The sequence below is a fragment of the Trachypithecus francoisi genome, unplaced genomic scaffold (assembly GCF_009764315.1).
Source record: "Trachypithecus francoisi isolate TF-2019V2 unplaced genomic scaffold, Tfra_2.0 Lachesis_group10, whole genome shotgun sequence".
Lineage (NCBI taxonomy): Eukaryota > Metazoa > Chordata > Mammalia > Primates > Cercopithecidae > Trachypithecus > Trachypithecus francoisi.
The window spans coordinates 128469981-128491969 of NW_022681455.1; the positions used below are offsets into that span (position 1 = coordinate 128469981).

General features: G+C 60.5%; 1 protein-coding gene and 1 long non-coding RNA gene across 2 annotated transcripts in view; one reads left to right on the forward strand and one right to left on the reverse strand.

Annotated features, from left to right (window-relative positions):
* JPH3 (junctophilin 3) overlaps positions 1 to 21989 on the forward strand; it is a 104737-nt gene that overhangs the window by 80048 nt on the left and 2700 nt on the right. Inside the window, exons 3-4 of the mRNA XM_033219262.1 lie at positions 11382 to 11506; positions 16690 to 17570. Of these exons, the coding sequence (XP_033075153.1) occupies positions 11382 to 11506; positions 16690 to 17570 (1006 nt within the window). The remainder of the gene's footprint in view (positions 1 to 11381; positions 11507 to 16689; positions 17571 to 21989) is intronic.
* Positions 18933 to 20475, reverse strand: LOC117088185. The gene is made up of 2 exons (XR_004439056.1): positions 20069 to 20475; positions 18933 to 19277 (listed from the first exon to the last, which is right to left on the reverse strand). It is a non-coding gene; the product is annotated as an uncharacterized LOC117088185 (long non-coding RNA).

A 21989-nucleotide genomic window follows, 5' to 3' on the forward strand; every position in this document is an offset into this window, starting at 1 on the left:
AAGGAAGGCGACTACCAGAGTGAGTGAAAGTGGAAGCTTCTCCTGACTCTGGTCTCAGCATCCTGACTAGGAATGCAGAGCCAGGGTCACAGCCACAGGCAGGGGCCTTACTCAGGCCCTGTGGGGTGCACAGCCTCCACCCTGGGACAGGCACCCAGCTCTCAGAACAGCCCCAAAGTACAAACCCCAGCTGCGCAGCAGTGTCTCACCATCATCTGCAAGCTGGACAGAGCTTGGCTCACTTGGAGGGATGGGCAGGGCGGCTCCTACCTGGGCCTCGCCCTGCTGCATTCCCTGGGCTTTCCTTTCAGGGTGTGGCTAGGTCTGCACCAGTGGTCGTCACGTTGGCTCATCTGCCCCTGGAGGTGTCCCAGGCGGGCCCAGCCGCTGGTTCTAGGCTGCACCTCCTCCCTCCCAGCCTCCCTCTATGCCAGCCCCAGAGGCAGACACAGCAGCAAATGGAGCTTGTGCTCCAGGCCCCGGGGGCTTCAGCTGTCCACGTCTGCATTTTCTATTTTTTGTCTCAAAGGAGGAGGCCCCCAGGCATGTAAGCCTCAGGGTCCACAAAATGTGGCTCCTCCTGTGTCCCCAACTTTTAGTGTCATCAGGGTTGAGATGCAGGACATCGCCCCACACAGGACACAGACTCAGCCAGGTTCGCAGCAATAAATCCCCTGGAGGAGGCTGAGGTCAGAGCTCCCAGTGCCTCTGCTCGGAGGGCTGGGAATCTGCATTTCTGTGATGCACTCTCCCCCCTTCAACACACACAAACCCTCCCCAGGTAATGCTGCAGGTCTGGGAACTGCACAGGTGGGGGCACCCCTGCGGATTCCACCTGTCCTGAGCATGGCCCCCGCTGAGCTGTGCCCACTTTTCTTCCTGGACGGGAGTCCCTGGCTGTGCTCGGGCAGGTCTGTCAGCCTTCTAGCCCCTGGGGGTCAGACGCCACTCGTCTGTTTTGGGGGACGCGGTTCAGCCCGTCACGTGTGCGTCCCCACCTTGCAGAGCTGAAACGTCTTCCTGTAGTGAGAGAAACACAGTTTAAAACATGCAGAGTCCACCTGCCTTCTGGCTGCAGCCGCCTGGTGGCCTGATTTGCAGCATGGGGGCCGTGAGCCCCTAGGTTTGAGACCCTGAGGCCCCCGGTGTGACACTGGGCATGTCCCCTCCTTTCCATGGCCTTGTTCCTCTCATCTGTGAAATGGGTGGTGGGGGGACTCCACCCTCCCCCCACGCTCCCCCGGTCTGGTTCCCATCCTGCCACGTCAGAGCTACCCTCTCCGTGGTCTCTGTCAGTCTGTAAATACGACCAGCCCCTCCATCTCTGGCCTGGCCCCTGCACTCCTGTGTGGCCAGTGTCCCCTGCAGTGGGTGTGGACAGGGAGACAGGTGGGGGTGGTAAGGGATAGGAGCGGGAGCTCGAGTCCAGAGGACCTTCTGAGACCACCTGAGAAGCCTCAAGAGGGACCCCAGGCAGAGCCTGTTTCTGTTCAACGATGTCACTCCCCTTTAAAAATGTAAGGCTGGGTGCGGTGGCTCACGCTTATAAACCCAGCATTTTGGGAGGCTGAAGTGGGAGGGTCTATTGAGACCAGCCTGGGCAACATGGCGAGATCCCCTCTCTGCAAAAAATGCAAATATTAGCTGGGCACAGTGGCACATACCTGCAGTCCTTCTGTCCATTACGTAAAGTGCCTCCCTGGGAGACAACAGGACATGGACCACACCAAGGCTGGCCGGCCGGTGCCCCCAGGGCTGGGGACTTAGTGCAAAAAAACTCAAGACCAGGCTTTTTATAGGACGTAGACACGGGTGTGGTGCCCTGAGCTGTCCAGGGTGGTCTGGATTCTTGACGCCACTTCCCCAGGGCCCCAGGCGAGCAGCTCAAGTCTGGCCTTGCGTTTTCTCATCTGCAAAATGGGGGTCTTACATTCCTCATGGAGCCGGGGAAGGGTCAAATGGCGAATGTGTGTGGAGGGTCAGAGCACAGCCAAGCCACCCACCAGAGCTCTGCAGAGGGGCTGCGGGGCCGTCTCCTGCAGCCCTGTGACACTCCGTACACGGCCAAGGAGGAGCAGCAAATGTTATGATTCCTACCAAAGCCAAAGGCTGACTTGTCTGCCCCCAGCCTCATCGGTGGGGACCCAGTGGATGAGGGCTCTTCTGGGACGCAGATGCTGAGTTCTCGTCCATGACGCCCCATGCTTCATCTCATTCCCGCGTATTGATCATTATTGAGACACGTTCGTCTCAGGCTGCAGGCATTAATAATGCATAAAAAGAAGGAGTGTACCAGCCAGCCGCCTGGGAAGGGCAGGCATTACACAAAGGGAAATCGGTCTACATTTACTTTTCCCTGAACTCTAGCTCTCATCCGCCAGCTTCTCTCCGAGGGAACTACAGTGATGGGCTCTGCCCTGAGGACGCCTGGTCCCCTGTGGCCCCTGCTCACAGCCAGGAGGACGCAGACAGTGTGTCTGCACTGGGACAGGCTGGGCTTCGGGAGCTTGCAGCAGGGATCCAACTCAACTCGGGGTACTCGAAGGCTTCAGGGAGGGGTGTCCTCACGGAGAGGGGAATGAGCTGGGGGAGGGACAAAGGCTGCCTGAAAAGAATTCCTTCAGGAGCAGGAAGAGCCAGAGGCCTGCATGGCCGGCCGATTCCATGAGACCAGCCTTTCGTCAGCATTGAGGACCCCACAGGGGCCGAAGCTCCTGTGCTGAGACGGCCTCTGAGGTTTCGTGTAGCTTTCTGAGCACTCGCATTGATCAGCAGAGGGCCCGGGACGTGGAAACGCCCTCCATATGCATCCCTGTAAGAGTCTGAAGGGGCACAGCCAGAAAGCAACGCTCTCGGGGAGGGTGTCAGTTGGTGGCGAATGGGGCCACAGGGCCCCTCAGTGCCCCTTCGGCCCAGGCTCTGTGCAGCGCGAGGAAGACAGGAAGTGTGAGATGTGAGGCCAGGTATCAGCAGAGCGTTCATTTCCCACCCGAGAAGCCACTGTCCTGCCCTCAGGGAAAGAGACACAAGATCAGGAAGCAACGGCTGCTGGGGCGTCGGAGCCTACTCCTCACTCCAGGATGCTCCCCGGGCTCCAGAACCTTCCGCATCAGGAGATGGGGGGGGCCTTCCCTGCCTGGCTGCCCTACCCTTGGCCTTTACCCCTGTGGTGGCTCCTCCTGGGGCAGCCACTGATGTTGGTCCAGGCCACTGCCAGGAGCAAAAGGCCCTCGGCTTCTCCTGTGCCTCCCTCCAGAAGGCTGGCTGGGCCCCAGAATTCACCCTGAGCCTCAGCAGTGAGCCCAGCACCATGGGGCAGCGCCTGTCAGGCAAGTGGGCCTGAGAGTGCAGGAGAGAGGCTGCATGGGCTCCGCCCTTTGCTTGAATGAAGCCCCTCAGATGGGGAGAAAGGAGGAGGGGCCAGGGAAAGGGAGCTGCTGCCCAGTGGTTGTCAGGGCCGAATGGAGGACACCTGTGCTAACCACGGCACTTCCCAGGGTCGCGCCTGCCGAGGGATGGACGTGGGTGCAGAGAGGAGAGCAGGCCAGGGCTGGCCTCACAGGGCCTCGGCTACTGTGGAGCTGCAGCCGATGGCCACAGATTCAACGGCTGAGAACCACACGCTGTCCTTTCACCGTCTGGGAGGTCAGAGGTCAGACGTGGCTCTCACGAGGCTGAAATCCAGGCATCTGCAGGGCTGGCTCTTAGAGGCCCCAGGGAGAATCTGGCTCCAGCCTTTCCAGATCCTGAAAAAGCCTCATGGGGAACTTGTTAGGATGCGGATTCTCTGGGCTACCCCAGACCCCCTGAATCAGAAAACCCTGGTGCGTGGCCTGGCCCCTGCATTTCAGCACGTTCTCTAAAGGGGTTCTGATGCGCGCGCCCGGGTCTCGCGGATGGACCCTTTGATCAGTGTGGTCACCTCGGCTCCCTTCTGGTGACTGCTGGAGTGGTATTTTCTAGCATATCACTGTTCCTTTTCCTATAAATCTCTGAATTATTTTCTCGGTGGTTACCCTGGGGATCTCGTGAACATGCCAACAGGTGACAGTCTGACGTGGATGCACACGTCACATCTGCATACAGCGCCCAGCAGCCCGTGTGTCAGCGGGCCCTTTGGGGAAGGACGGGGTGGGGTCGGTCCCAGCATGTGCACACTGCGGGGCTGCACGCCCTGCTTCCTGGGGACTCAGATTTGAAACTGGGCAGAGGGTCAGGACTTCGGGGGGGATCAGAGGCCGTTCCCAGCCTCCAGATCACCCACCCTTCTTTTCGTTGTATAAATTCGGCTGCACCCCTGTTGCGACCCTTCTGTGTCTAGGAATGCCCTGCCCTGTCCTGTTGACCCCCAGCTCTCTGCAGGGGGCCCTGGCTGTCCTCTGACCTTACTTCCCATTGATAACAGGTCCCACCCGGCTTCTGGGGGTGAAGTGTTCTCAGCTGGACTCTGATTTTGGCTCCTACTGTCCCGTTGCTATCAGGGAGGCGGTTCAGGAGCTCCAGCTCCTCCTGCCAGCCCTGCCCCTCCCTGGGCTGCCCCTCAGCTCTGTGCCCTCACCTGTGCCTCCCGGCAGTGCCAGCCATACATTGCTACCTTCTTCCAGCTGCACACCTGCACCCTGGGGCCGTAGTGTTGACTCAGGCCACCCCCTGCCCCAAAGCTTCCGAGAGCCTCCCTGGCGGACCGGTAGGCACCCATGGTCCCACAGAGTTTTTGCCAGGTAATGACGTCTGGGTCTCGGCAGAGCAAGTTCGTGTTGATCCACTCCCCGTTCCTACTTCTTGTGCTTGGATCCAGCAGCCTAGGGATGGATCTTGAGCCCCCTTCTGGCCCCTGTTGGCCAAATCCTGCTGGGAACCCTGACCAGAGCCAGCCTGGCGCCTCCCTGGGGTGTGCAGGGATCTGCCCTTGTGACTGGTTTGGTGTCCGGAGGGCCAGGGAGATCCTGGGAGGCAGGCCTCAAGTGGGGAAGTCTCTGCGGGGTTGGGGGGGGGGGTCTTCCAGCAGGAAGGGCTGCTTGGGTCTTTGCCAAGGGGGCGAAGGTCACCACTGCAGGCCCCGGAGGGAAGGTCAGACCCTCAGCTCTGTCTGCCCTGGTTCCTCCGCCCTGGGTCTCCAGTCCTGTTCTTTCTTGTCTGGCTCTGGCCTCAGCACGTGATGCTGCCCTGCTGAGTCCGGCCTTCTGGGTCCTGCCCTCCCTCTGCTCCTGGCTATAGGAGGTGGGGGTTTCCCGAAATGCTGCCAGGGAAGCCCCTTAGCTCTTACACTTCACCCTGAACCACCCTAGACTGTCATTGTCTCTTGGATGAGGCAGGGGCCTCCACAGAGTCTCCCATGGCCACAGTCTTCCCAGCTCTCTGGCCCCTCGGACCCTTCAAGAATCGGCAGAGCATCCCTCCCCCTAGGCTCGCAGTCTCCGTGGGGATGGCCACCAGGGGCTGTCTGCACCCCAGTCACCCACGCTGGGGTCCTCCTGGGCTACTGGAGCCTTTTCTCCAGATCCATGCCTCCTTGTTGCACGCCTGCTTGGGGTACCTGCTGGAGATGAACCTGGAAGGAGGGAGGATGGCAGGGCTGGGCAGGGAGAGGCTGGCATGGATCTTCACAGATGGAATTATGAGGCCATCCTGGATTATCCAGGTGTTCTGAGAAGGGAAGAGACCACATAACAGAGGCAGAGATGAGAGTGAGGCAGCCGCAAGCCACGCCGGGAGCCCCCAGAAGCTGGGAGACAGGAAGGAGTCTCCCCCTGAGCCTCTGGACGGAGCACAGCCCTGCTGACACTGGGTGGAACCTCCAGCCTCCAGAACCGTGAGAAGGAATGTTTCTGTGTCGGGTCACCCAGCGTGTGGTCACGTGGGTGACCGCTACAGGAGGCTTGTGCCCTCACCGCCCAGACAGACCGAGCCTCACTGGGCTGGTACCTGCTGCCCAGAGAAGACGGGCCTGGTACACCGGGCCGTGTCGGCGTTATGCCCAGCCCCAGGAGAAATGTCGCTGTGACTGCCTGTGTGCCATCGAGATGAGGAAGAATCCACCAGGGACACGGCTTTCTGAGATGCATCTGGGATCACTGTGATGGAGGATGGCACTCAGGCCTGGGACCCACCTGCGACCCACCTGGCTGCATCTGACTCAGAAAGGGCCCATGGAGATTTCAGGTGCTCCAGTGACCTGGGGGGCAGGTGTCTAGTCTCCTCTGGACCTGGCCAGCCAGTGGTCTTGTGGCTCGGTAAGAAGAGGGAGTCCCATTGTCAGGGGAAATCCTGCCCCCAGCCCGGGGGTAGGCTTGGAGGCTCGGGTCAGTTCAACTTGGAAGGGGAGGTCCAGGCTACATCGAGCTGACCCCCTGGACACCTGAAGATGGGGACGTGGGCAGGGCCAGAGCCACCATCCTGCAGCTGTGAGACCCCCATGGGGCTTGGAACCACCTGGGCTGCCAAGGTGGAGTCTTTGTGCCTTCATTTCCTCGTTTGTCAAGGAAGAGTGATGCTCAGGGTTGTCACGGGTGTGGAACGGGCCCTCTGGAAAGCTAGGGGCTGTCACCCAGGCCCAGCTATCACCTGAGATGTGCGGAAGACCCCTGATCCCAGGGAGGAGGCTTTCCTGCTGGAGGGGAGTGGCCGAGGGCCAGTGAGAGGCAGTGACTCCAGGCCTCATCAGGAGCCACCTCCTGACTTCTTGGCTCCCCCGTCAGCTCACCTTAGATGCCCTCTCTTCCAGGAAGTGCTCCGTGACTTCACAGATCAGGAGCCGCCTCCTGACCTCTTGGTTCCCGTGGCAGCTCAGCTTAGATGCCCTCTCTTCCAGGAAGCACTCCGTGACTTCACAGATCAAGAGCCGCCTCCTGACCTCTTGGTTCCCGTGGCAGCTCAGCTTAGATGCCCTCTCTTCCAGGAAGCCCTCTATGACTTCACAGTAGTGCTCATCTGGCTGCTCTGCTCGCCTGCTCCTCTGGCTCTCCCCAGCCTGGGGATGATTCTCCAGGACGGGCCCCTCCTGGCGACCTCTGTCCACCCAGCATCAACCTCCTCCCTCGAGAATGTCCTGGTCAGCCTTTGGCTCCCTGCAGCCCCCGCTGTACCCCATCTTCTCAGAACACTTCTGTGCTTGCTGGGGCCCCTGGGGCACCAGCCGGCACAGTAAGGGCCCAACAGTGTCAGATAAAGGCTGGTTGGATGGGAGGGGTCCAAGGAGAAGCCCCAGGCCCGTTCTGGCCCCTGGGTCATCAGCATAGGTAGCAGCTGGGAACGCAGGGGCCACGTGCTATGAGGACCTGAGATGGACGCTCTGGGACTAGCATCTTCCAGTGGACCTGAGCCAAGGAGCTGTCACTCATCAAGGAGCCGTCAGCGGTGGGGAATATCACGTTCTGACCTGGGCCAGGGTGTGGGGGGCGGGGACCCCACTGTGGGGATGTAGGCTGCGGGATCTCGTGGCCGCTTCTGCGGCAGGCAGGAAGGGCCAAGCACCATGGGAGTGGTGCTGGCAGGGCAGGAGCCCTCAGCTCAGGAGTTGAGGAGGAGGAGGAGGAGGGCTGCGTGCCTCGAGCGTGTAGCTGGGCCAGTTCCCCTTGCGTGTGGGTGAGTGGACATGGTGGGGGGACGGCTGGGATGGGAAGTTGGCTTCTAGCAGAGTGGCCATCCAGCAGGAGAGAGGAGCTGCCAGGCAAGGCACAGACTGAGAACTCTGGAGTTTGCCTTTTTGCTGTTTCTCCAAGCAAGGTCCCTGCACCAGCGGGGGCCACCACCTCACCTGGGAGATAGAAGTGCAGATTCCCAGGCCCCACCCAGACCTGGGGAATCAGACACTCCGGGAGTGGGTCAGGCTGTCTGGGTTTTATTCCATCCTACAAAGACCCTATTTCCAAATAAAGTCATATTCCCAGGTCCACGATGAACGAATATTTTGGGAAGACACCATTTAATCCAGTGCAGGTGCCGATGGTAGGACTAGAAGTCCCCACAGGCCCCACCTGCCCCTCCATCGTGTGTATCTGTGGCCTCGTCTTCTGTCGGCTACCATCTCTGTCCTCAGTACCGTCCACAGCAGAGGTGGCCTGGGCAGTGAATCCTGCCGGCATCCACTCCACTCCCACGTTGGAGGAGCCCAGGCATCTGGCCCAGCCAGCCTATGGTCAGCAGTGGCCCAGGAACCGTGCCTTTTCTTGGCACTTGCCTCTGAGTCAGAGCAGGTCATGGGAGCCTCACATGCAGGGCTGGAACGATCACGACCTGTTCCTCCGGGGAAGGTTGTAAAAAAGGCGGGATCTGTGACGTGACCAGGTGGAGGCGCCACAGAGCCACGGTGCAGGTGTGGGGGGCCCCGGGTGAGCTCAGATGCCCTCTCTGCCTGTGTCACCGCGGCCTGACCCTCCACAGGTGGGAGCCACAGGCATCAGGAGCCATTACCCCTTGGAGAACTGGGGGCCCGGCCGAGGCCTGGTGTCTCATAATGAACCTCTGCCGTGCGTTTGGGAGTCGCCTCCTTCGTGTGATGCGCTTGTCTGGATTCGTTTTATTTTAGTGTTGGCACCACATCGTCTTTTTATATATGTGTGAACGTATATATGTAAATATACGTATGATGTTGGTGAGTTAATGTTGGTGGTATTTTTACTACGCAAAGATGTGAGAAACAAATAGGAGCCCCTCCGGGGAGTTTCCCATTTGGTGCCACGTGTGGTGGGGGGCACTGTGGTCGAGGTCTGAGCAGCCGGGGAGGTGCAAGACCCCATCCTCTCCAGGAGCTTACGGGAGTGGAAGAGACGTTCACGAAATATCACCCAGTGCAGGAGGCAGGGGCATGCGGTCATGATAGTTCCAGAAGGTCAGGTGCATAATGGTTCCGGAAGGTCAGGGGCATGCGGTCGTGATGGTTCCAGAAGGTCAGGTGCATGCGGTTATAGTTCCGGAAGGTCAGGTGCATGCGGTCGTGATGGTTCTGGAAAGTCAGGTGCATGCAGTCATAGTTCTGGAAGGTGTCCCTGGGGCAGGAGATGCTTTCCTACTTTCCTGGGCTTCCGGGGAGCTCAGAGCCTGCTTTCCTTCAGGTCCTGGGCTGATTCTCGGGCAGGAGCTGGGAGTGCTGCAGCATGGCTGAGCCTTGGCGTCTCTGTCCAGGGCCAGCTGTGTTCAGACTGCACATCTTTAGTTTTGGGGCATTGCAAATCTTCCTGGAATCTGATGAAAGCCGTGGACCTTCTGCTTGTTGGCAGGGGATCATGCAGACAATTTTGAGTACAGTTTCAGGGGATGTACAGACCACCCAAAGGCCTGGGATCAGAGCCCCCACAAGACAGCAGTGTGCTCTCTGGGCCAGCGTTTGGGGCACTCTCTGGCTCTTGGAGCCCTGATGGGGCATTCTCAGCAGCTTGCTCCATTTCCTGGACACATGTTCCTGGCTGTGGTTTATATTTACTCTCTGTATGAAATGTCACAGGTTTATTTTCTTCTAGTAAAATTGTTCCTAGTTAGCACAGTGGAATTTTGAAAAAGGAAAGCCGTCTTTCATGAACAGTGTGTGGATTCCAGGTTTAGCCCATGGACGTGGAGTGACAGGTACATGGCAAAGATGGGGGGTCAGGCTGCGTAGAAGGTGTTTGTGCCCCCAGGTGCATGTGTTAATCCTCTCCCCCAGCGCAATGGTGCTAGGATGTGGGGCCTTTGCGAGGTGATGGGACTGAGGCTGGAGCTTCGTAGTGGGGATTAGTGCCCTGATGAAAGAGGCCTCAGGGAGCCCCCTTCCCCCTTCTGCCACGTGAGGACCCAGCAGGAAAGTGCTGTCCAGGACCCAGAAAGTGGGTCCTCTGCAGACACTAAATCTGCTGGCAGCTTGATCTTGTACTTCCAGCCTCCAGAACGGGGAGAAGAGCAATGTCTGCTATTCATGAGCCACCCAAGCTACAGTGCTTTTTTCCAGCCCAACAGGCTAAGTCAGGAACCGTGAGCAGGAGACCTCCCAGGGAGTCACTCGGAGGGGGATTGGTCATTGTGCCTCAGTTTCCCCAATGTCAGGGAAGTGGTGCCCATGGCACTGGCAGGCCCCCCTGGAGCCAGCACACCAGGTAGGAAGAAATGCAAGCCCCAGGCCGTTGAAATGCGCAGAACCCCACATTCTGCCTTCGGGGCGTCCATCTAGTCCCTCGTTTTATAAAGGGCAGGCAGGTCCCCTGCAGGACTCAGCAGAGACATGGTCAGGGAGAGGCCAGAGGGGCAACGTGCCTGGCCACCCACAGGTACGGTGGCTCCTTCGTGCCACACATGGGTGTCGGCATCATCTTTTGGCTGGGTGAGGGAACTGCCCACCTGCCCAAGCCCTGGGTCCCAAGTCAGAGTTGCTGGGATTACTGGGCAGGGAGGTGGTCCCGTGAGCCACACCGGGGCAGCGGCAGGAAGCACAGACACACACAGCACAGCGGCCCGGCACCGTGTCCACCCTGTGGGGTGGGTCTTCTGGGCTTGGACTCTTCCTGTCCATGTGCTGGTGTTTGATGATTAGAACAGAAGCATTCTCTTTTTTTCTTTGTTTCCTTTTCTTTTTTTGAGATGGAATCTTGTTCTGTCGCCCAGGCTGGAGTGCAGTGGCGTGATCTCCGCTCACTGCAACCTCCGCCTTCCGGATTCAAGCAATTCTCCTTTCTCAGACTCCTGAGTAGCTGGGACTACAGGCATGTGCCACAACACCCTGCTAATTTTTGTAATTTTTAGTAGAGACGGAGTTTCACTATATTGCTCAGGCTGGTCTTGAACCTCTGACCTCGTGATCTGCTTGCCTCAGCCTCCCAAAGTGCTGGGATTACAGGCATGAGCCACCGTGCCCGGCCCCCCCCCCCCCTTTTTTTTTTTTCTGGAGACTCGCTCTGTTTCCCAGGCTGGAGTGCAGTGACACGATCTCAGCTCACTGTAACCTCCGCCTCCTGGGTTCAAGCAATTCTCCTGCCTCAGTCTCCCGAGTAGCTGGACCACAGATGTGCGCCATCATGCTCGGCTAATTTTGTATTTTTGGTAGAGACGGGGTTTTGCCATGTTGTTCAGGCTGGTCTTGAACGCCTGAGCTCAAGCGATCTTCCTGCCTCGGCCTCCCAAAGTGCTGGGATTACAGGCGTGAGCCACCAGGCCCCACCCAGGGGTGTTTTCAAGCACATCCTGTGCTCTGAGCCTGGTTGGTTGGTGCTCAGCGATGTTCACTGAATGAATGAATGAATGAATGAATGAATGAACGAACGAACGAACAAGATCCAGAGGTCTGAGGGTAAACATGGGGCGCCGGCATCTTGTCTTAGCCCAGCCCGTTGTTGGGGGGTTGGCGCAGGACCTCGACCCAGACCCCCGTCAGCTGTGCCTCCTGCCCCCCTCACTCTCCTCCCTGTCTCCCTCAGGACCTCCCACTCTCGGGCAAAGGCCGAGGCAGCCCTCACAGCGGCTCAGAAAGCCCAGGAGGAGGCGCGGATCGCCAGGATCACTGCCAAAGAGTTCTCCCCTTCCTTCCAGCACCGGGAAAACGGTAAGTCTCGCCCGGCCTGACACTGGCCATCATGGGGAGGGGGTGCGTGGATGGCTGGGCAGTCCTGGCAGCAGATGCGTCCTCCAGGGCTGGCAGGCTCAGATGGGCTTGGCCCCAGCTGCTCCCCTGCCTGGTGTCCGCCTCTCCCCCAGAAGGTGCCTGTTTGTGCCGAGGCCTGGCCCAGCTCCCCCGGACACAGGTCATGTGTCTCGGCAGGTCTCTCCCGTTCCCACAGCTGCGTCCTTGTGGCACCAGGTGTCGCTTGCCGGCTGTCCCTGACGGTGAATGCCCACCTGCCCAGCTGGTACTATCTGCCTGCCCGCCCTCCCCCAGTGTTGTTCTGGAACCTTCTTCATCACGATGGAACTATCCTGTCTGCTGGGTCCAGTGTGGCAGCCACTAGCTGGGTGTATCTGGGGTGCTGGATCTTGACCTGCCTTTGATGTGAACTGACGTATGATTAAAGACACACGGTGGCTGCTGGGTTGGACAGCGTCACAAATGGCAGCTCCCACTGTGCCCCTTGGAAAGAGCTGGAAGCTGCTGCCTGATTTAGGAACCTCGTCCTCCCTTCAAGGGGGGATCATGGGTGATACGGCCCAATGACAATGGTGGAGGCGTGGGGTGGGTGACGGAGAGGCCGTGGCCAGCTGCCTCCCATCGCCTACCTCACCTGGAAGCTTCCTCTGCACCAGGAGGCCCCAGAGAATGGGGTTAAGATCATGCACCCTCAACCCGAGCTCTGACCGGTGAGAGGCATTCGGATTAGGCTTTGCACGCTGGAGGTGCGCACCCTGACACCACAGCCTTGCATCTGCTTGCAGCGCCTGCTACTCTGGCCTCCAGGACAGGATGAGGAGCCCAGCCTGGGGGCTGCTGGGCTGGGCGCTCACCTGACTGGAACGCGAGCCCACGTCATCTGTAGAGGTGACCGTCCACCACCACTCCAAGGCCTTTCCTTCACCGGGCAAGGGCTGGGCTGGGCCCTGCAGAGCCTGCGGCTGCAGACTGGAGGTCAGGAGGATGAGCCCCTGCACCCCCACTGCCTTGGGCAGCTTCTGTTCCAGTGCATCCCCTCCACTCTCCTGGCCCCTCCAGACACGCGGACCCCAAAGTATCCAAGTGGGAGGGCTGCAGGTCAAGTGCCCTGTGGTCAGTGGCATCCTCCATGGTCTTGCTATCAGGCCCTGACTTTCCTTCTGCCTGGTGCCCCTACTTGCCTCGCCCATGACCAGCTGCCTGGGCTGGGAGGTGGTGGGGCACACACTTGGGGGCACACGTTTAGCGTGCACGTGCATGTGGGAGTGGGCGCGGTGCCTCGGGATGGATGAATGGAACAGGGATGCCGGAGAGGAAGCCAGGGCCGTCAGGGGCACCTGCTAGAACCCTGGCTGGGCCACTCCCCGCAGAATGCACGTAGGACAGGATGGGATTCCTCGTACCAACCTGGCCCGTGGTCGCCCCGGCTCCAGCCCTGCCCGCAGCTCACATTCCACATTCCATAGCCTGTTTCGCTTCCTCTCAGAGCCTCCGTTCTGTGTGTGGAAAGGGGACCGGACAGGGAATGCTGAAGCCTCCATCCTGTGCTGAATCCCCCAGAGACGCATCCACTGGATGCTCCCAACGTGACTTATTTGGGAAGAGGGTCTGTGCAGGTGTCATTATGGAAACAGACTTTGAGACGAGATCAGCTTGGATTGGGGTGAGCTCTAGATCCACAGTAGTGTCCTTAGAAGAGACGGAAGAGGAGGAGACGGGGTGAATGGAGTGAGGTCAGAGATCGCCGGAGCCACCGCAGCTGGAGGGCGGCTGGAGCAGACTCTTCATCGGAGACCCTGGAAGGAAGCAGCCCTCCTGACACCTGGATCACGGCTTCCAGCCTCCAGAAGCGCAAGGATGCCTTTCGGGTGTTTCCACCCCCACCCCCAAGTGGCACTTTACTGCTCCAGTCCCAAGAAACGGGTGCAGCTCCCCTGTCCTGAGAATTCCAGTTAAGACTTTCTAGTTGGCCAGGCATGGTGGCTCACGCCTGTAATCCCAGCACTTTGGGAGGCCCAGGAGGGCGGATCACAAGGTCAGGAGATCGCTACCACGGTGAAACCCCATCTCTGCTAAAAATACAAAAAACTAGCTGGGCACGGTGGCGGGCGCCTGTAGTCCCAGCTCCTCAGGAGGCTGAGACAGGAGAATGGCGTGAACCCGGGAGGCGGAGCTTGCAGTGAGCCGAGATGGCGCCACTGCACTGCAGCCTGGGCGACAGAGCCAGACTCCATCTCAAAAAATAAAAATAAAAATAAAAAACAAGACTTTCTAATCAGAGATGCTTCCTGGAGGGCTCAGGTCCCTGCGGGAGGGGCCTCGGGCTGACCTTTTAAATCCCGGAGCTGCCTCCTCAGACAGTTCTTGTCTTCATGATACAGGCGTGGGCCCCCGCGGGGGCCGCTGCTGCCTCACTGGCGGGAGTCCAGTCCTCGAGGGTCTGGCTGAGTTGGCCTCACCTCCAGCTGCTGCACCCTGGTCTGATTTGCTGCTTCCTTGGGTGACGCCCCTGGGGACTTCTCTGAGCAGCATCTTCCCTGGAGGGAGCGTTTGGACCGTGTGTGTTTTACAAGTGCTGGGACTGGTGTGAGATTTGATCCAGGCATTTCCTGTTTCTACCTCGGATGCATTCAGGATCAGTGTTCCCAGACCAGGCACCCTGGAGCCTTCTTGGCAGCTGGGGAGCGGTGGGGCCAGGGGAAGCTGTCCAGGTCCTTCCTTAATCATCCTCACAGCCAGGAGTTGAGGTCACCAACAACAGAAGACAGAACGGAGCCTCCAAGAAGGGAGCAGTCTTGCCAGAGCGCTGGTGGTGGAATCGAGATTTAAAACAAGAACTTCAGCTGCAGAGAAGGGCTGGCTCCAGCCTCTTGCTCCCTGCCTGAGAGGGCCCTGGCAGCCTCCCAGCCTGAGAGCTCTGACGGTCAGGGTTCTGCGCGAGGCCAGGTGAAGGCAGGACCACGAAGGAGCCTGGCCACATGGTGTCCAGTGCCCAGGCCACTCCTGGTGACACCCGCCCCTACCCCAGAGGCAGGAGGACTGAGCGTCGGAAGCTGCAGGATGCAAGTGGCTCGAAGGCACAGGAACGGAGCTGCAGGGGCTTCACGAGGACCCACCCTGCGTCTTCACCACGATGCTTCTAGGAACGTTACCTGCTCAGGAGCTCATTTTAGCTGAGGGTGCCCTCCTGCTGGGAGTTGAGGCCCCCTCTCGGGTGGGGTCTGCCGGTGGTGCTGGGAGTCGAGGCCCCCTCTAGGGTGGGGTCTGCTGGGCCAGCCAGGCCTGATCTCGGCTGCAGTGGGTGGGCAGCCTCGTGGGAAAGACTGGGGCGCCATGCGGGGGGGCCTTGATCCCAGCCTGCTAGGTCCATAGTGTCCAAGGCACAGGAATGCGGGCCCCTCAGAAGTCCCATCCCGGCCAAGGAGGAGGTGCAATGTGGGTGATCTGTGGCCTTGATAGGGGGCCTCTGACAGGGCCAGCGCTGCCCTCCACATGGGACCCTCACAGGGAGACAGAGGTGGTGGGAGGGCCCGGGGCTGGGTGTTGGGTGGGTACATAGATGTCAGTGCAGTTCTACACAGACCCTCTCTGGCCCGTTCCCTGCTCTGTTGGCGGAACACCCAACCAGGCCAGCCCTGCTTCTAGGGAGTGACCACAAAGGAACAGTCATTGAGTGAGACTTTAGAATGGCCTGCCTATACCCCCGTGTGACACGACTCAGATTTGAGAGGGCTGGCACCCACCCAGAGCCACACAGCTGCGCCCCAAGCCCCATGCCAGGGCCATAGTCTTGCTCTGCTCAGCATTGCATCTTAGACCACCAAGGAGGAGGATGCCACAACCCAGCCTCGTGTTGACACAGCGCGCCCCGAATCTGCTTGCTAATATCTCTTTACAAATGGAGGGCCTATCCGGTGCCACACCAAGGGTTTCTGGCCACGCCGAGGGTAGCTGTGTCTCCCAGACCGTCTTCTGCCCAAAGGTCAGACTTGGGGTACAGGCCAGGAGGATATCTGAGCATCAGAGACTCTAAGATGGGGAGTGGCTCTTGGTGTCTGAGCTGGTCTCATGAGGTGGCAGCTCCAGGCAGAGCTCTGAGACCTCCGTCCCCAGAGGGAAGGCCCCCCAAACTCCCACAAAGCTCTGCGCCATTTTGGCTCGGGCGGGATAGGGATGTCAGGGGTCCCACGGTTCTGCGCTGAGCCTAGGACCCTACTTGAGATGAACATGTAACTGCGTTCCCTGGAGGGTAAGAAGCGCCGCGTTCTTGGGTTTCTGCTAATGGAATCAAGTCGGGCACAGCTCCCGTGTCCCTGCGTTGGCAGGAAATGAGGTTCCAGTCACGTTCTTGCTTCTTGGAACCAAGACTTCTCCTATGGAGAATCTTGGGGCTAGTCCTACGATGCTGCCCCTCCCTACCCAGGCCTTGGGGTTGGTGCTGCCACCGGCAGACCACGGGGGCACTGCTGGCTGCAGAGTTGGCCCTTGGGTCCTGCTGGGACCTCCCCTTCCCAGGAGCCCCCTGTCTTTGCAGCTCTTTAGCGACCAGGGGTTTCTTGACTCCCTGCAGGGGAAGAGGAGCCCCGCCCTAGGACCCGAAGCCCCATCAGTCTCTAAAGGTGGGGAGGGAAGCTGGCTCCTGGGCTCTCATGCTGGCCCTGGCATTGGCTGTTTCTCAGCAAGACTGTCCCAGCACCCTGAGACACAGTCCCAGGAGGTATGGGTGTCAGCAGCCTTGCTGTGACAGCTCGGCCTCCCCAGGCAGGTGGTCAGCCAGGGTGAGGGGCTTCCTCTCACCCTCAGGACAGGCGAGTCAGGGTGGGTGGGACCTGAGTCCACACCCCAGCGTCCTCAGGCGCTTTCTGAGCCTTGGGTCTCCCTTGTGGCGTGGGAGCTGCTGTCCGCCCCTCCTGTTGTGCCTGAACCCAGCCAGTCTCCCTCCAAGTGTCTGTAGGGTGGGGACCACAGGGGTCCCCCAGAGGGCTTTGGGAGCCACGGTCCCCAGTTCCCTTCCCCTGCCTGCAGCCTTTGGGTGAGTGGGAAGCACCTCTGCTGCCCAGAGTGTCCGCCTGGCCCCGGGACCCAGCCTTGCTGCAGAGCGTGTGGGGTAACACCCCCCGGTGTCGTCTTGTTTTCCCACACAGGGCTGGAGTACCAGAGGCCGAAGCGTCAGACCTCCTGTGATGACATCGAGGTGCTGTCCACCGGGACGCCCCTGCAGCAGGAGAGCCCCGAGCTGTACCGCAAGGGCACCACCCCCTCCGACCTGACCCCCGACGACAGCCCCCTGCAGAGCTTCCCCGCCAGCCCCGCGGCCACCCCGCCGCCCGCGCCCGCCGCCAGGAACAAGGTCGCCCACTTCTCGCGGCAGGTGTCCGTGGACGAGGAGCGGGGTGGGGACATCCAGATGCTCCTGGAGGGCCGGGCCGGGGACTGCGCCCGCAGCAGCTGGGGCGAGGAGCAGGCCGGGGGCTCCAGGGGCGTCCGCACCGGTGCGCTCTGCGGCGGCCTGCCCGTGGATGACCTCCGCTCCCGAGGTCCGGGCCGCAAGCAGCCCGGGAACCCCAGGCCGCGGGAGCGGCGGACGGAGTCGCCCCCGGTGTTCACGTGGACTTCCCACCACCGGGTCAGCAACCACAGCCCCGGGGGCGCCCGGCTGCTGGAGCTGCAGGAGGAGAGGCTGAGCAACTACCGCATGGAGATGAAGCCCCTGCTGAGGATGGAGACGCACCCCCAGAAAAGACGCTACGGCAAGGGCGGCGCCTGCCGGGGCTCGGGGGACGACCACCGCCCCGAGGACCGGGGCTTCGCGGTGCAGAGACTGCGGTCCAAGGCCCAGAACAAGGAGAACTTCAGGCCGGCCTCCTCTGCGGAGCCCGCGGTGCAGAAACTGGCGAGCCTGCGGCTGGGCGGGGCCGAGCCCCGGCTGCTGCGCTGGGACTTGACCTTCTCCCCACCCCAGAAGTCCTTGCCTGTCGCTCTCGAGTCCGACGAGGAGAATGGGGATGAGCTCAAGTCCAGTACGGTGAGTCGGCGGCCACCGGGCTGATGCCAGGGGAGGCGACATCTGCCTCTCCGCTGACCTGGGGTTCCTGAGTTTCCAGCTAGGTCGCTGCTCCCCTGTTCCTCTCCAGGGGTGGAGTAGGGCTGGGGTACAGCTGGGAGCGGCAGCCCTCAGGTCACTGGGAGTGTATCTGGGAAGCTGGGACCATCCCCTAGGAAGCCAGGTGGGGGCAGGCATCACACCTTTTTCCGTGAGGGGGCTGCCCCCAGGCTGTCCAGAAAGCACAGGAACCTCCTGACTTCTAGGCTGCATGGGAGACTGCAGTCCCGCAACTTGCTCAACCCCAGCTGCTCAGCAGTCTGTGCCCTGGTCAGTGGCCTTGGGCCTTGGACGGTGAGATGACCACTTGAGTGTCCAGTTACCTGGACAGGAACCCAGAGATCTAGAGATAGCTGGGGGCTGGGCTGGCCTGGGGCTGGGAGTCAGGTCAGACACCCCAGGGTGGGGGGTCTGCCAGTCCAGGTTTCTCTCACCCATGGGGGTGTTGAGGTTGGGGCCAGCTCCCATGAGGCCCCCCCTGAGCCTCACCCAGCACCCCTTGCCCCCAACCCCAGATTCGCTCCTCCAGGGCAGGTGGCTTGGAGGGAAGAACAGCATCCCCTGGGCTAGGCTCGGTGCAAGGCTGGGGGTCCTGGGCTAGGCTTGGGGTGTGAGGCTGGGGGTCTTGGTGCCTCACCCAGGGCTCGCCCCCCTTGAAGAGACCCTCCCCGTGCGAATCCCACCCTGCTCCCGTAGGGAATGAAGGGCTGTGGGATGGTGGCTACGTGGGATCTGTGCACGGCCAGGCCCTCACCCCAGCAGGGCTCTGCTCGCCCATGGCTGCCGAGGCAGTGCTTGGTGCTGAAAAGAAGTGCTGCAAGCTCGTCTGCCCTTTGGGTGTGAGGATGCAGGGGGTTGTCTGCGTGGGGTGCTCAGGGCACGTGGGGCGGGCAGGGGGGCCATCGGTAGGTTTACGGTTGATGCTGCAGCAGGCGTCGGTGTCTGCCCCTGTGCGTGGCCTCGGGGAGCTGTGGTTTTCTTCTTCTGCCAGCCCCACCCCCAGAGGAGTCACCACGTGACACCCCTTTGAAGGGGCACATCCTGCTGGGCAGCAATGTCCGTTTCTGCCTCTCCTTGGTACCACTGCAGACGTCTGTCTGTCCTGCTGTCAGGTTCCTAAAAGGCCTCCCCCTTCCTCAAATGCCCACAGAACAGCCCCTGTGCTCCTGCTGGGACCAAAATACCAGCTCACACTTACAACCTGATTTTCCCCATCGCAGCCGGAGACATGTGCGTGGCTGTGCGCGCGCGGTTATTTTAGTAACAGCCAAGCAGTGGGCAGGGTGGGAGGTGTAGGGACGGGTTCTCTTTTTAGCCTGCTTAATACACTGGCACTTTTGGGTGCTTTTAAATGAACCTCCCTGGGGTCAGTGCACAAGCTGGGGACAAGGGCCAAGCTGGCGTCGGGGGTGAGTTCGCTGTGGGACACCCAGGGTGCTACATGCTGCCCTGGTCCTGCCCGGTCTCCGGCTGGGGCTGGTTTGGGAGGTCCTGTCAGCCGCAGCATCACGTCCCATCCGCCCTGGAGGAAGCCAGCTGAGCTCCTTGGAGGTGGCTGCCGAGGTACCTGGTGCTGGTGCAAACAAGGTTTCCCTCCCCACACCTTTGGAGCTGTGTTTTCTGCCAGGTCTGTGAGGGGAGATGGGGCGGAGAGGCGTGGTCACTTCTAAGCACTGTTCCAGGTCCCCTCCGTGGGAAGCAGGAGGGGCCTGTGCCGGCCAGCATCCATGTCAGGGGACAGGTGTCAGGGCAGCTGGGTGCCAGGCTGGGCTGGGTGCCTTTACTCTCACCCCTCACGGAGGTGCAGCTCTCTGCAGTGTCTCCCCTGGGCCACCAGCAGGGTCTGGGGGGCTGTCTTCTGGCCATCCCCCTCCATTCCCAGCCCACCAACAGCCACGTGCTGCAGAGCTCACAGGCCAGAGGTCCTGGGTACCACTGGCTACAGATGGGCCTGGGATTCTGGCCTGCATAGGGCCCTGGCAATTCAGGGCAAAGTCCCGTGGGACGGAAGCACAGGTTCTCCCTACAGCTTTGCCGGTGACTGAACTCTGTGGTCCTGGCTGAGTTTCCCTCTGGGTGAAATGACAGATATGACCTGATGGCGGAGGTCCAAGGTAGGGGGATGGCTGGGTAGACAGGAGCCTCCCTCCTGCAGGCAGCCATGCCCTCGCCCACAGCATGCATATCTGCTTCCCGGCCCAGAGCATGGCCAGGACTGTGGCAGAAGAGGTGCCACTCGCCACCCCACTCCACCCAGCTCCCCACTGCAGGCCGACGAACACCCAGCCCTTCCTCCTAGCGGGGATGGTGGGGCTTTCCATGAGGGGTGGCATCAGTGGGCAGGGCTGGGCCCTTGGCTGTTCTCTGCCCCGCTGCCGGCTGGCCTGACCCAACCAAGTTGTCACACACCCAAGACTCACAGTGTATCTGCCTGAGGCCAAGATGCCATGGAAAGCCGGGCTCAGGCGCTGCCCCTGGTGCAGAGCGCTCGGAAAGCTGGCTTTCTCTCCGGTCGAGTGGAGGCCCTCGTGTCCACACCTCCACTTCCATGTGTGCCTCAGGTCCCTGATGGGCTGGAAGGTTGGGGAGGGGGTTGGCTTGGTGCTGCTGCGGCTCCAGGTGCCTCCCTCGGCAGGACCTCACCCTCTGAGGACCCTTCTCTCTGAGCTGCAGCCCCAGGGGTAGAGTTTACAAAGCCCATTGCTGACTGGGGTTCAGCTTGTCTGTTGAGCAAACTTTTTTTCAAAAAGTTTCTTGGCCAGACAGGGTGGCTCACCTGTAATCCCAGCATTGTGGGAGGCCGAGGCAGGTGGATCACCTGAGGTTGTGAGTTCGAGACCAGCCTGGCCAACATAGTGAAACCCCGTCTCCACTTAAAAATACAAAAATTAGCCGGGCATGGTGGCATGTGCCTGTAATCCCAGCTACCTGAGGCTGAGGCACAAGAATCTCCTGAACCTGGCAGGAAGTGGAGGCCATGGAGCTGAGATCATGCCACTGCACTCCAGCCTGGGCAAGAGCAAGACTCCATCTTAAAAAGTTTCTCAAGCCAGTGTCTCTAGGGCATGACGGCTCCAGTCCCCAGTGTGAGGAGAGGCGCTTAGGCCTGGGAGCTGATCCCCAGGACACAGCAGGAGGTGCCCCCGCCAGGTGTGGTGCAGAGCCCGGCGGGGCTGAGACCTGAGGATGGCATCTGGATGTGTTTCTTTCACGTTTAACGGGAATGAGATAGGCTCACTGTCTGCTCGTCCCCAAATCCAAATGGAAAACCACCAGCTGGGGCCAGGCAGAGGCGAGTACGCCCACCTGTTGCCGCTGCCGTGCCAAGTGGCTGTTGGCAGGGGCCTCCCGAGGAAACCGTGCCGATGCAGGAGTGGCTAGAGCCCGCCCAGGCCACAGATGGGTCCATGATGAGCAGTGCTGCCCAGGGCAGGTGGGGGCAGCTCCTGGAGACCAAAGGGAGGGGAGGTGGGCACCCAGGTGTGGGCAGGACGGGATGAGGGGCCACAGCTTGCTCAAGGCAGGGCCTCTGCCACAGGGCCGGAAGGCTGGGAAGGGCTGAGGGCGTGATGGGTTCCTAGTGCCCCAGGCAATGGCTGGTTTGGGCCACATGCTTAAGTGGGTGCCCAGGGAAGACCAGCCTAGGTGCTGGGACCAGGGCCTTCAACGTTGGCTACGATGCTGCTTCATTGGGGGCACAGCCTGGGAAAGGATGAAACTGACCCGGGAGATGAAAGGGCCCCCGGGCCAGTCTAGCAGGAGGCTGCTGCTCTCCCGTGGGATGTGACATCCAGGCTAGGCAAGGGGACCACAGGCTGATGTCCCCGGAGGGAATTCTGGCAAGGCCGTGACCCCACTGGGGCTCTGAGAAGTGGCCCCTCATCCGTATCCCTCCTGCGTGGCGAGAGCAGAGCAGGCCACTGTCAGCCCATCTCAGGCACTGCTCTGACCGTGTGGCCCTGGAGAGCTGACTTCATTCGGGATTTCTGCTGTTCTTTGTGCAGCTTTAGCTCTACTGAGAGAGAAGGCATGTACTGTTCACTTCACCTGGCCACAGTGTACCAGTCAGGGATTTGAGTGTATTCTGAGTTGTACAGCCATTACCTCCAATGCTATCTAGATCAGCTCCATCACCTTAAACCTCAGGGCCATGAAGCAGGCACGTGCTGTCCCTCCCCCAGCTCCCAGACTTGTCTGCCTCTGGCCAGGTCCTGGCGCCTGGCTTCACTCCTGCACCCGTCCCTGTGGCGTCTGCTGTTGCATGGCCCGTTTTGCTGGCTGCGTTCATCTGCCACCAGCCAGCTGGCTTTGCTTCCACTTCGTGACTGTTGATTCCTGCTG